Here is a 14,144-nt window from a genome sequence, read left to right as displayed (position 1 = left end):
TCGACACTGGGTCCCGGGGGTCCAGCAATACAGGTCAGTCAGACACGCATGCAGACAGACAGACAGACAGACAGACAGACAGACAGACAGACAGACAGACAGACAGACAGACAGACAGACAGACAGACAGACAGACAGACAGACAGACAGACAGACAGACAGACAGACAGACAGACGGACGGACAGACAGACAGACAGACAGACAGACAGACAGACAGACAGACAGACACAGACAGACAGACAGACAGACAGACAGACAGACAGACAGACAGATATTCCTCCCTGTATAGTTAGATGGTGTTCATAATGCAATGAGAGAGAGAGACACAAAAGAAACATCAAAACAAATGTTTAGGATTTCCAGAGTTCTTTAAAACTGTAATTCCATAAGTGCAAATCTTTACATTTCTGGTTTAACTTGTGAAAGAGATCTGCAAGAGAAAAGCAAAGGCCTTGAGCTCTGACATGAGCTGAGGTAGCACAGAAAGCTTTACTTTAATGTCCACAATAATACACTACAACATGTGCACAGTATACAAAGAACGTCAAAGAGTAAAATCCAGAGAATACAGGTGAAGGGAGTGGAATAATAAGCTACCACTTTGGAAGACCTGGGTTACAGGGATGTCCGGGTGCTCGGGGGGGAGACTTGGTTACTTTCTGCAGAGGGCCATGGCCCCGTAAGCCACCACTCCCACCACCACCACTAAAACGGCGCCCCCGCACAGCAGCGTAGGTAGATCAGTGGGGCTACTTGGCTGGGGAACCGTGGCCTCCGGCTCCGTCTCCTCTGGTTTCTCCGCCGGCGCTGCCCTGGACTCAGTAACGGGGATTCCCTCCGCGGGAGGAGGAGGAGGAGGAGGAGGAGGGAGGGGAATCTCTGAGAATCTCGACTGGCTGAGAACTTGGCTCTTCTCCTCCGAACTTGGCTCGGCCGCTGTCATCGGCACCGCTAGGACAGGGGGGAAGTGGAGCACCTGGGTGGAATATAGTTGTTCTATCTCCGAGGTCGTGGCTACCGAGGGAACCGGGGTGGAGGTGGTGGAGGGGGGGTCTAGCTTCACGATGGGCAGGGGCGGCAGGGCCATCGGGGGGACGACCTGCATGAACTCCGCCCCCGCCAACTGCCTCCTCTCCGCACGCGGCGGCTCCTCCGCGGACATCAGGAGCCCCTCGCTCTCCGGGGCCCGCAGCTCCAGCTCCTCCTCCTCCCGCAGCGCCGCCAGCTCCCGCTCCCCTCCCAGCACGCTGAGCACGCTGGTCTGCAGCAGCTCCTCGTCCTCCTCCTCATCCAGTCTCCTCCTCCTCTCCTCCTCCTCCTCCTCCTCCTCCTCCTCTTCCACCAGCATCTCGGCCTGCTCCCGCTCCAGGTGGACGATGTCGGAGATGGAGGAGTGGTTCTCGCTGTGCTCCTCTCCTCCGGCTAGGACCGACCCCCCCTCCTCGTTGCTGTCCAGGCTCTTGGTGTCCTCCGGGTCCATGTCGTCCATGGTGGACCAGGACTCGGCCAGCAGGCTCTCGCTCTGCCAGAGCCCGGGGCTCTCTTCCTTGATCAGAGGCTGCAGCATGGCGGGGTCGGGGCCACCGAGCCACTCGGCTTGCCTCAGCTCTACAGACAGGGAGCTGGCCTCGCCGCCGCCACCACCATCCCCCCTGCTGCTGCACTCCGCTGGGGCGTTTCCCTCCAGGATGAAGCCTGGGTGGTGCACTGGAGAAACGGACAAGACAATATACATTTTAGTCTATGCCGCCATCTACACTCACTGCACACACATCCACATGTACACACTCACTTTAAACAAACACTCACCGTAACACTCACTTTACTCACTTTAGACACTTTAACACACTTTATATTGATCTATTATTAAAAAGATTTGCACTACATCCATACCTCATTTGCACCTATACCCTAAGTTTTGTGCCCATCTCATTTCTGCATTGTACCTCACTGTTACTCATTTTACTCTGTATTGTATATATGTATATTGACTTTATTTACTTTTACAGTACTTACTTCTTAATAACTTTTTCTGTTGTGACATATAATAAACAAACTTGAAAAACTTGAAAACTATATTGTGGCAGCGAAAGGGAGTCCAGTCAATACAAGAAAACAAACTGTACATTGAATCGATCTTAAAGTAATGATCTCGAACATTTTCATGGTAAATGGTAAATGGCTGCTTTGTTATATAGCGCTTTTATCCAAAGCGCTTTACAATTTGTTCCTCACATTTTACCCATTCACTCACACATTCACACACCGACGGCGGAGGCAACCATGCAAGGTGCCAACCTGCTCATCGGGAGCAATTAGGGGTTAAGTGTCTTGCTCAAGGACACATCAACACGCTGCCCGGGAGGAGTGGGAATCGAACCGGGAACCTCCGGATTGCCAGACGACTGCTCTACCTCCTGAGCCACTGTCGCCCATTTTTCATAAATAAATTTAAATGTTTTGCCACACTCTACCCAGATGGGGGCGCCAAAATAAAAAAAATAAAAAAAAATATATTTATTTATTTTTATTTTTTTATAATATTATTTGTTTTGCTTGCCGCAGTTTTGGCGCCCCCCTCTATATCTGCAACTATTATTTTTACATACAAAAAATGTCTAACATAAGGAAAAATCAGCCAAAAATCTAAAACGGTCAGTCGATCTGAGCCTCCGCTTTAGGTGTTCACATCAGAACATGCTAGAGCGCTGTGCATTGATGGGTATCGGTCAAGTGTTTATAGAATTGAGCGTCGAGGAAAGAAAGACTAACATTAGAGAACTATGAAGAGACAAAAGCCATCCGGGTCGCAGTATAAAAAGAGAAGAAAAGAAGAAGAAGAGAAATGTGCCAATACCCCATCATATGTATATATGTATATATTCACTGTTAGGATCTATGGGTAACAGTACTGTATATTTGCATATCGTATATCTCACAAATGTAACAGTACTATATACCTGTATGTCCCTATGCCATAAATGTCATGATGTCATGTATGTTGTGTATGTCATAAATGTCACTATGAAATGGAAATGGGGGACCCTGATGTGAACAAGACAAACGTCTTTCTCTGGTCTGCATCCCCTTAACAATTGTGTGTATTGAGCCGTACTGTATTGTACCCATTCTGCAATCTATTAAATAAAAATGTCATTCATTCATTCATTCATTCATTCATTCATTCATTCATTCATTCATTCATTCATTCATTCATTCAAGGTGAAAGGTATGCAATTTTATACAACTTCCAAGACCTGCCACACCAAGAGCTGATGAAGCAAGCAGAGGCACTTGTATACACCTTAAACCATGGAGGGCAATCTGATTTGGATGGGAAGGAGCTGGCTCAGGAGTTGGAAAATGTACCTGACTTGCCACCAAAGAGCATGACAACTCTTGAGTTGTTGAAATTCATACAAAGCAGCTCACAGAATATATCCCAACTTGTGTATTTCTCTGCGGATCAGTGCAACACTACCAGTAACAGTAGCTTCAGCCGAGAGGAGTTTTTCCAAATAAAAACTCTTGAAAACATACCTGAGGTCAACCATGGCTCAAGAACGCCTCAGTGGTCTGGCTGTAATCAGTATTAACCATGAGGTTGGTGGTCAGATTTCATATGATGATGTGATTGATGACTTTGCAGCGAGGAAGGCCAGAAGGATTGCACTGTAAATGGAAACCAGTAGGAGCTACAGGCTAACCTTGAAGTGTGATGATAGGGAGTGGAATGTAAATAGTTCTTGAGACAAAGTGAATTTGTAATTTTTATTTATTTACTTGTTTATTTAGCTTCTTTTTTTTTTACATATATATTATGTATACCATATTTTACAATACATAATTTTATTTTAAAGCAAATTTGCACATTCTTTTATTGTTTGTTATTGTTATTATTATTATTATTATTGTGTGTTAGCTAAGTTGTTTATTTGTTTTAATTCTTTAGTGTGCACTTTACATTTATTATAGCTCTTGTTCTTGCTTGTAAAAAATAAAGGTGCAGTACTTTACTGTATAACTGTTAAGATGTTTTGATTTGGGGGGGGGAGGCGCAGTGGTGAAGCTCGCCTAGGGCGCCAAATGTGCTAGGTCCGCCCCTGTCTATACCTATGAACAAATTTACACTCGCTCTTCTAAACACAGGTGATTGGTAAGACATTTCTGGGGAAATGATCCGGCACGCAGGAAGTGATACGTTTTTCATTACCAGCACTAACTGTTTTGTTTGGAATAAACAGAATGACAAGCTTAGTAATTAGTAGGGATGCTCGATATTAGCTTTTTTACCGATATCCGATATACCGATATTGTCCAACTCTTAATATCCGATACCAATATCAACCGATACCGATACTGTATATGCAGCCCCCCCCCCCCCCCCCCCCCCCCCCCCCCCAAAACGTAATCATTTCAGGTAACTAACATTGCATATCTCTTGTCGTGGAATTAACACAACATTATGCATACTTTTGACAATAGAAAAGGATGCATTGATGTGTTAATTTCACTGGATGCATTCAACAAGGCATTCTAAATGTAAACATTATCTGTGCATCTCCCCTTTTCTTCTCTCTCTCTCTGGTTCTCACTCTCCCTTTCTCTCTTGCCCTCTCTCTCTTTCCTTCTCTCTCCCTTATTTATTGTAATTTACCTTGTATACTATACTGTAATTTTGTATTTGATTTACTTGTATGCATGTACACATAACCTTGTTTTTGTTGCAGCCTCCCACCCCCCCTTCCCTCAAAAGGCTTTTGCTTTTTGGTCAGGCTGCTTTTGTATAAGAATTTGTTCTTATTTGCTTGCCTGGGTTAATAAAGGTTAAATAAAATTTAAAAAAAAATTAAGAATATTAAAAACCGATACCGATCATTTCCGATATTATATTTTAATGCCAATATCGGTAGGCCGATAATATCGGTAGGCCGATAATATCGGACATCTCTATAGCATGACTTTTGAAGACGGAAAGCATGATGAGCTCACTAGTTAGTTAGCATGACTTTTCAAGATGGAAAAAATACATTGACCACCTATCATAAATAGATGTCGGCAAAACAAACAAAAAAGCCACTGAAGTTCACTGAGTCTCAATGCAATGAGACTATAGCCTATAAAAATGTAAGGCAGTGCCACCCTGAATATGAACTATATAACCGTTTGTCCTCAATCACATGTGCAGATAGAGTTCTGATTGGAAAAAGTTGCTCACTCTTTGCTCTGTGTGTGCGACAGTCATGTCTATCTATAACCCTGTCCCCACATATCTTACTATGTATAGGCGCTGTATATGTCTACATATGTCACCCAAGAGCGGAAGCTATTTCAGAGATTTCACACGGTGTGAGGATTGGGTTATAAGGGGGGGGTTATAGCCGGGATGTGATATTAGACATTCAGAATGTGTGGAACATTGTAGTGTGGCGGAATGGAGAATTCTGCCAACTGTTTCCACTTCTTAACACACTCACCGCCACTGAGGCGCAAAACGCATAACCATGACTAGAAAGGTGCGCTCAGTAGAGCACAAATCTACCACCAGGTGCCAGCTCTCTCTCTCTCTCTCTCTCTCTCTCTCTCTCTCTCTCTCTCTCTCTCTCTCTCTCTCTCTCTCTCTCTCTCTCTCTCTCTTCTCTCTTTCTCCCTTTCTGTCTCTCTCGCTTTATCTCCCTCTGTCTCTCTCTTTGCCTCTGTTTTCTCATACTCTCTGCCTCCCCTTCTATCTCTCTCTGTCTCTTTCTTCCTTTCTGTCTCTTTCTCGCTTTCTCTCCCTCTGTCTCTCTCTCTCTTTCTTCCTTTCTGTCTCTTTCTCGCTTTCTCTCCCTCTGTCTCTCTCTTTGCCTCTGTTTTCTCATACTCTCTCTGCCTCCCCTTCTCTCTCTCTCTCTCTCTCTCTCTCTCTCTCTCTCTCTCTCTCTCTCTCTCTCTCTCTCACACACACAGAGCAAACAAGCATGTCTACAATATTTAACAAATGCAGACGCCATCTGGTACCATTAATTATAATTATCGGTATCCAAACACACTCGCAAAACATACACAGAGAACGAACATCCACTGTCTACGAAAAAAATATATAATGTGTTGACAAGGCACTAGCCTGCCAATGACAGCTGACAGTAGCCTACAAGACCAAAGCAAACATAGACCAATGAAAGCAGATCTCCCCACACAATTCCTATTACACTATTAGACTATTACCCTATGACACTATTAAACGATACACACTATTACACTACTACACACTATTACACTATCACACACTATTACACAGTTAAGCATGGGGGCGTGGTTAACCTAGACCAATGAAAGTAGTAGTCTGTACTGAGTTCATTGACACATGGAAATTGGAAATTAATTCATAAATGTTTTTAATGCATAACTATAGCAACAACAATAGGTTCACTATATAGACCTGTTTGCTGTATATAAACATACTGTGTTCGAGCCAATCAGCAATACCAAATGAGTCACATGACCAAGTTGCCCCGGACGCGTGTATATGCTTTCCGCAACGCAGTTGTGTTTCCGCGTTGCTCTGATTGGCCGAGCGCGCGCATGAGCCGCGACAAGCCCCTCAGCCAGGCAGCAATACTAAGGTCCGCTTAACGCAATTTATACAAATGGAAGTATTGATTTCGCCGTAACGAATCATTAAAAAAATATACCGTTAACTGGAATATGTTGTTTCTTTACACATATGTTGGATTATGTAATTGGTTTGTCATGACAAACCAATAAAAAATCGCGAATTAACCGGTGGCTACAACAACAGTGCACAGTAACGTTAATATAATTACATGCATCATTGTTTACAATGAACGGTGGGGCTAATCGAAAGGAGCGGACACGGACAAGTTACACAGCAATCAGTCCTTTCGATTGTAAACAATGATACATGTAATTATAGCCATAATTTAAGATATAGTTTATGCATTCGCAAATATGAGAGCTCTGTCATTGAAGTGGGTGGTGGCACGCGCCAGCGTTCACCCTGATGTAAACAAAAAACAATCCGTTTTGACAATGTTGACTGCAAACAAGTCATTGATAAGCGACGACCATATTAGACACATAGCCATAATTTAAGATATAGTTTATGCATTCGCAAATATGAGAGCTCTGGCACACAACAGCGTTCACCCTGATGTAAAGACGAAAGTGAAAGTCTGTTCGCGCGTCACTCATAGCGAGGGTTTAGCGGGGGGCGTGCTAGCGCGCGGCAGCGGCCAATCAGAGCGCAAAACGGGAACCCGGAAACACAACTGCGTTGCGGAAAGCATACACGCGCCCCGGACCTGCACGAGCTGCTGCGCTAAAAGAATACGACGGGGCTCTATGGAGAAACCATGTCACTCCCCTGACTAAAAGTCAGGCATGCGTTCGTCATGGGACGGGGTTGCACTCCGTGCAGGCCCAGGGTAAGATAAGTACTCGCTATAAGTAGCCTACCCACCTGGGCTACTTTGCATATCAATAGCGCCGGTCGTCAGGTGTGTTAAATACGTTCTCAGATACATTCACACCTAACTTGTTGTGAATGATAAGTGTTACATTCCATTCGTAGAGGCAATTAGGCACTGTCTGTAGTCTGTGCTCAAGCGAGGGGACATTTATGCGCATTCGCGGGAGCGCGCATGCACGTGGCGCCATTAGGTGCGTGCAACCCCAGTTGATTTCAGGAACGCACGCCTGCTAAAAGTAGTTTCAAACGAAAACGGCTGGATGTTATTTAGCCAAATCAGCATGGCTGTGAGTCTTTCACCTTTTACATATCTAGCTTTGGCATGGATTTATTGTTTAGATCGCTAGCATAGCTAACAAAAAATGCAAATATATTGTAGTCTGCCCCGTTGTTCTGACCAGGATTACGTTCCTTCCTGCTCCGGTGATGCGCGCGCACACTGAGGGCGGGATCCACTAAGAATGGATTGCGTGGTGGTAATTGCACCCTTAATTTAACTGCGCGCGGTATCTGCTCCGTCTTTGCAAGCTATCCACTAAGGACATTGCACGGATGAGATACCAGCGCAGACACGCCCATTATGTGTGGAGTTTGTGATTGCATGGGATCTCTGGGTGGCTGGCTCAATATCATCCTTGATTTCATCCAGTAGATAAAGGATTGCTTGAGCTTGCAACGCAACCTGTGTCTCCGGATGATTTCGGTCTCAATTAAATAAAAAAGGTGATATTCTCCTTTGAAATATTCTTTCACAGGCACGCTTGGCATTACGATACCTGCGTCTGGCAACAATTACTGCTGCCATGATCACCGGCTGTGACACTGCCATGATGCCCCTTTAGCGCTTAGGGCTTTGCTCTTAGGTCGCTTTCACACAGGGGCTGTTTGGTTCGGACTTTCGGACCAGAATTCGATAGTCCGGTTTTTCGGGTTTGTGTGAATGCGTGTCGAACTCGGTTCGCGGACCAAACAGGCGAACTCTGGTCCGCCTGAAAACGTCGGTCTCGGTTCGGCTTCATCGAACCAAACGCGAACCAAATATAGGAAGTGATTATTATTACCACTGCTCACAGCACTCACTGCAAAACAAGCACACTGCATCTATCTATCTATCTATCTATCTATCTATCTATCTATCTATCTATCTATCTATCTATCTATCTATCTATCTATCTATCTATCTATCTATCTATCTATCTATCTATCTATCTATCTATCTATCTATCTATCTATCTATCTATCTATCTATCTATCTCTCTCTCTCTCTCTCTCTCTATCTATCTATATATCTATCTATATATCTATATCTAACTGTGCATCTTGGGAAGAAGGAAGAAAAAACGCAGCTTATTATTATTACCGAGGCGCACGGCATTGGATCAATGGATCAATGCCACGTCAATACTATTATTACCTTACCACTGCTCGCAGCATTCATTCACTGCAAAACAAGCACACTGCATCTATCTCTCTATCTATCTATCTATCTATCTATCTATCTATCTATCTATCTATCTATCTATCTATCTATCTATCTATCTATCTATCTATCTATCTATCTATCTATCTATCTATCTATCTATATCTAACTGTGCATCTTGGGAAGAAGGAAGAAAAAAAGCGGGTTATCATTATTACCGAGGCGCACGGCATTGGATCAATGGATCAATGCCACGTCAATACTATTATTACCTTACCACTGCTCGCAGCATTCATTCACTGCAAAACAAGCACACTGCATCTATCTCTCTATCTATCTCTCTATCTCTCTATCTCTCTATCTATCTATCTATCTATCTATCTATCTATCTATCTATCTATCTATCTATCTATCTATATATCTGTGCATCTTGGGAAGAAGGAAGAAAAAACGCGGTCTACAAGTTGTTTAGCGAGAGGATGGTGGTAATGTGCTTCAATAGAACAATGGATCAATGCCATTTCAAAACTTGCGTGTGGAGGGCTCGCAGACAGTCCACACACAGACACACACACACGCGCGTGCGCGCGCGCACACACGGGCTCGCAGCCACACACACATTTCCACTGTCCAATAGACAAGCGCCCTTTTCGACCGCGTGACATTGTTCAGACGGTTCGGGTGCGCCTCACAGATTTCTATGTGAACGCAGGCGAACCAAATGAAGAATGCAACAATGTTGCAACTTCACCACCAGAACAGCACCGAGTCCACCAAAACTATATGTGAAAGCGACCTTAGTTACCACCTTGTCTGTGAAGACGGTAGGTGCGTAGCAATTGGCGCCAGGCTTTGTGGATTGGGAGCATTTTTGGACAAGGCTCATTTGCATAGAAAGGGGACATGTTCCGCCCATATTACCTCATTTAAATATGCGGTAATTGCACCGGAGTCAATGCTGACGGAACGCAGTTACCACCTCATTTCACCCGTTGCACGTCCTCTGTGGATAGCAAACTGACTTTCAGAGCTACTGTATAGCCTATGCACCGTCTTTGCAAACCCTTTGTGGATCCCGAGCCTGAGTCTGCCTGTATACAGCGAACAGGTCTATGGCATGATGTCCATGTTGTAAACAGGGGACAGAGGGCTGATCCCTGGAGGCTCTGAGCAGAGAACCTGTGTAGTATGTGTTGAAAAGGTGTAACTTCATACTACTATCTATTTAAATGTGCAATGATGGAAATGTATTCAAACAAAATACTTGTTGTTGAAAGATATTCCAGAATTCAGGTTCCTGGCCTGCTGTCATGCCTACAGTATGTGCTTCCGCTTAGTGGAGATAAGGATCACTTTGATAAAACGAGATGAGGGTTTAGTTTTGGGAGTAAGTTGTGTTTACAAATGGCTCCTTGCTTGCTTGTGGTCAGACAATTATTATTGCAGCTTTAACATTAACAAGCGTTAAATGAGAATTCCATTCATTTTAAAGGTGCTTTAGATACAACTTGATTGATCATCTAAAAAAAAAAAACAGAGCTTTTAGAAAGTTGCAGAATAAAAGTATTGCTTTTGCCCCCAAAATATTACTGATTAATCTATTATTAAAAATAATTTTGGATCCAAAATTAATGTTGTTTACATGTTGAGTGCATACTGTATATTCCCTCCCTACTTGCCATTTCCCCACATTGAATGCACCTGATTGGAGATGTTATCTTATCTACAGCACCTTTAAAAAACTCTTAACATGCACCCAGAAAAGCATATCTTTATACTTTATGCTTATAGCACATGCATAAGCCTGGTCTCCTTTGAAAGATAACATTCTGAAGTTACTAATGCAAAAAAGGAAATTCACTTTTAGTGCTAATGAAATAGAGTAACATAGGGCTGAACTTGAGTTGAACTTGAACTTGTGTACTCGCATTTTTCTGTATAGCAGTTGCAATAAGATTTTTTAAAGAATAATAATAATAATAATAATAATAATAATAATAATAATAATAATAATAATAATAATAATAATAATAATAATAATAATAATAATAATAATAATAATAATAATAATAATAATAATAATAATAATAATAATAATAATAATAATAATAATAATAATAATAATAATAATAATAATAATAATAATAATAATAATAATAATAATAATAATAATAATAATAATAATAATAATAATAATAATAGGTATAAGCTGGAAAACACATAGCCTGAAGTCTTATATAGTACAGGTCCAAATTTTATAAAAATCCGTTCAGAAATTAGTCTTCTAGAGAGATCCGGGTAAACCGTGTGCCAAGAAAAAAGCTCTCCATTTCCTCATCCACGGTGATTCATTCGGAATTTCTTTTCACTTCTGGTTTTCGCTCGTCACCTTTCTTTTTTTTTTAAACTTTATTTTTTAAGCGTTTACCGCTTTTCTGGTCAAGCATGACCGACAGAAACAGGTTGAAAATGGGATGTAGAGCAGGGGAAGACATTCTGAGAAATGACGGCGGGTCCGGGAATCGAACTCGTGTCCCCCAGATCCGTGACGAGCGCGGTTTTCCCCGACGCAGAAATAGCGCCGAGATATGCGGTGAGCTACGGGAGCTCCCCCCGCTCGTCACCTTTCACCTAGATCCCTTATTCGCACACCCCCACGTGGGGTATCATTGGAAAGCTACACTCATTGGCTACAACCCTGACCAACAATCTACTACTTTATGAAATGTGCCTGAAAATGATAAATTCTTTCCCATAGCCTGGGACCTGAATCAAGTAAATTAGTCTAACCCAGAGAACAAGGTGGTTCAATTCAATGTCCTCGCTCCAGCATGACCTGTAACCTGTCATTTGGGTCCCCACCCCTAGTCTGAAACCAGGATTTAGATTAAGTCAATCACAGAGGGCTGTTTGCATGGGTTTGTCTCACATATGCCTGTTCCTACTTTCACAGCAGTCCTTTTCAGCCCATGTGCCATATGTCATCCTTGCTTGCAGAAAATATTTACTACCCTGCAGCCACCCGAAATAGATATTCTTAGCACTTGCTCTACACAGCGTAATATCACATTCACTATATGTTGCCTGTGTGACAGTAAGACTTTATGATTCCATTCAATCCCTTCCTCCTCCAAAGCACCCCTTCAACCCCCAAAGATATTTTAATTAGGGCTGGAACTTTATCGTGTTAATTTCGATTAATTAACTACAGACGAAATTAAACGTTAAAAGAATGACGCATTTTATCGCTCTTTATATATTTGTTTCACTCCAGACACCGCGGAACGTTTCTCAGTGGCTCAGTTCCAGGCATACCATGTATACAGGTGCACAGCGTGCATTGGGTGACGTCAGACATGCAGTTGTAGGCTAAAGTTGAAAAGTTGAGGCTGCGTTGCCCATTGAATGGGAGATTTAGATATAAAAATAAAAAAAACAGATGGAAGTGTTGATACGAGAACGGTTGTGTTTGCAAATACTTTCAAATATTGATATGTGTTTAAAATGCGATTAATTTTGATTAATTAACAATAAAGTCTCAAATTAATTTGATTAAATTCTTTAATGGAGTCCCACCACTAATTTTAATTGTATTTATTTAATTTTATGATTATTATTATTTTATATTATGCATTATTATGATTGTTATTATTATTATTATTATTATTATTATTATTATTATTATTATTATTATTATTATTATTATTATTATTATTATTATTATTATTATTATTATTATTATTATTATTATTATTATTATTATTATAATTATTATTATTATTAAAGGGAATAATATATATATTTCTTAAATAATTTTCAGGGAATGCCTCTGATTAATCTCGCTTGCATGGCTGGTTTCACATTTACAGTAATCCCACATCAAACAGGGAGTCCAAAACCCAGAAATAAGATTAAAGAGTACTAGCAGCTGATTTCTGTAACATTAAATACATAAACTAAGCAGCACATCAGTCATAGTAAGTATTTCTATTCCAACCCAGGGCATAACACAGCATATGGGTTTAGGGTGCCATCAATCTATAGAGGGCGCCAGCTGCCAGACCAAAAAATAAAAATAAAAATATAAATAGAACATAGTGAAACATGTCAAAAGGTTGGGTGCCCCCCTCCCCTTCTCCCTTATATTTTCCCTTGAGATACAAAAAAACTGTGAGGGCAGTGGCAATAGAATAGACTGGTGCTGGTCGGGGGGGCCCATTTTTCAAAAATCTGGATTAGAGCGCTAAATGCACCAGGGCCGGCTCTGAGTATATCATCAGTAGCTATCAGAGCATAATATTTAGCATTTAGCATTTTAGCATTCAGCATTTAATTTTTTTTAATTTATTTATTTTAGCATTTTTACAGCTTTATTCTGCAGGTCAGACATGACCGACAGAGAGCAGAGGAGAGGAGGAACGGGAGAAGATATGGGGGGATATGCAGCAGGTCCGTCCGGGATCGGGATACGAACCCGGGTCGACCGCGTGGGTCTGCAGCGCAGTAACATGGTGCGCCACTCGGGCGCCCCCATTTAGCATTTATTTTATTATATATTAGATTAGATTTAGACTATTGGATTATTAGATTATATATTGCATACATTTTTCTTTTATTATTATACTTTTTTTTATATGTTAGATTAGATTTAGATGATTAGATTATATATTGTAACTATATTTATTGTAGGGCAAAATAACTGAGAGGGCATACATACTGTACCCTCATCTCGCACCTTGTTGCATATGCGCATGTCAAGATTTAATTATATTGTATATTGTTTACAATATTGAAAATTTTTATTCTATTTCAATTTTTTACTTCTCCACTGTACTATAATTCTGTGATGTATGTCTTTTACTACCTGTACCTCCCCTCCCCCCTCCCCCATGCTGCTATGATACCGAATTTCCCCAAGGGGATCAATAAAGGAATATCTTATCTTATCTCCGGATTTACTGCTGAGCTCAGTGTTTCTATTGATATGGCAAGAGTAACTTGTATAGTTTTACATATATTGAACACTGATGTGGAATAATTTGATCCGATTATTCACAGAGAGGTGGACAACAGAGTCTTTGATTAAGGATAGAGTTTACTGACAGAATGACATGTTGCAACACGGAGAGACCTACAGGTTACAGCGATGGAGACCTAGCCATAGATCCCTGTAATGGCGAGCTAGCAAAGTATTTATACAAGAGAGTAGACAAAAACAAGTGGTACCTTGAGTATGAGTTACAGTATATATA

General features: G+C 41.6%; 1 protein-coding gene across 1 annotated transcript in view; it reads right to left on the bottom strand.

Moving 5' to 3' along the window:
- Positions 1 to 417: 417 nt before the first annotated feature.
- Positions 418 to 14,144, bottom strand: part of LOC311242095 (uncharacterized protein) — a gene marked incomplete at its 5' end in the record, with an annotated part of 19,270 nt that continues 5,543 nt past the window's right edge. The window contains one exon of the mRNA XM_084331046.1: positions 418 to 1,708. Within this exon, the coding sequence (XP_084187172.1) occupies positions 654 to 1,708 (1,055 nt within the window). The 3' untranslated portion in view covers positions 418 to 653. The remainder of the gene's footprint in view (positions 1,709 to 14,144) is intronic.

This window comes from Notolepis coatsorum, assembly GCF_963971535.1.
Source record: "Notolepis coatsorum genome assembly, chromosome: 15".
Taxonomy (NCBI): Eukaryota; Metazoa; Chordata; class Actinopteri; order Aulopiformes; family Paralepididae; genus Notolepis; species Notolepis coatsorum.
This window is presented reverse-complemented; position numbering and strand designations above follow the sequence as displayed.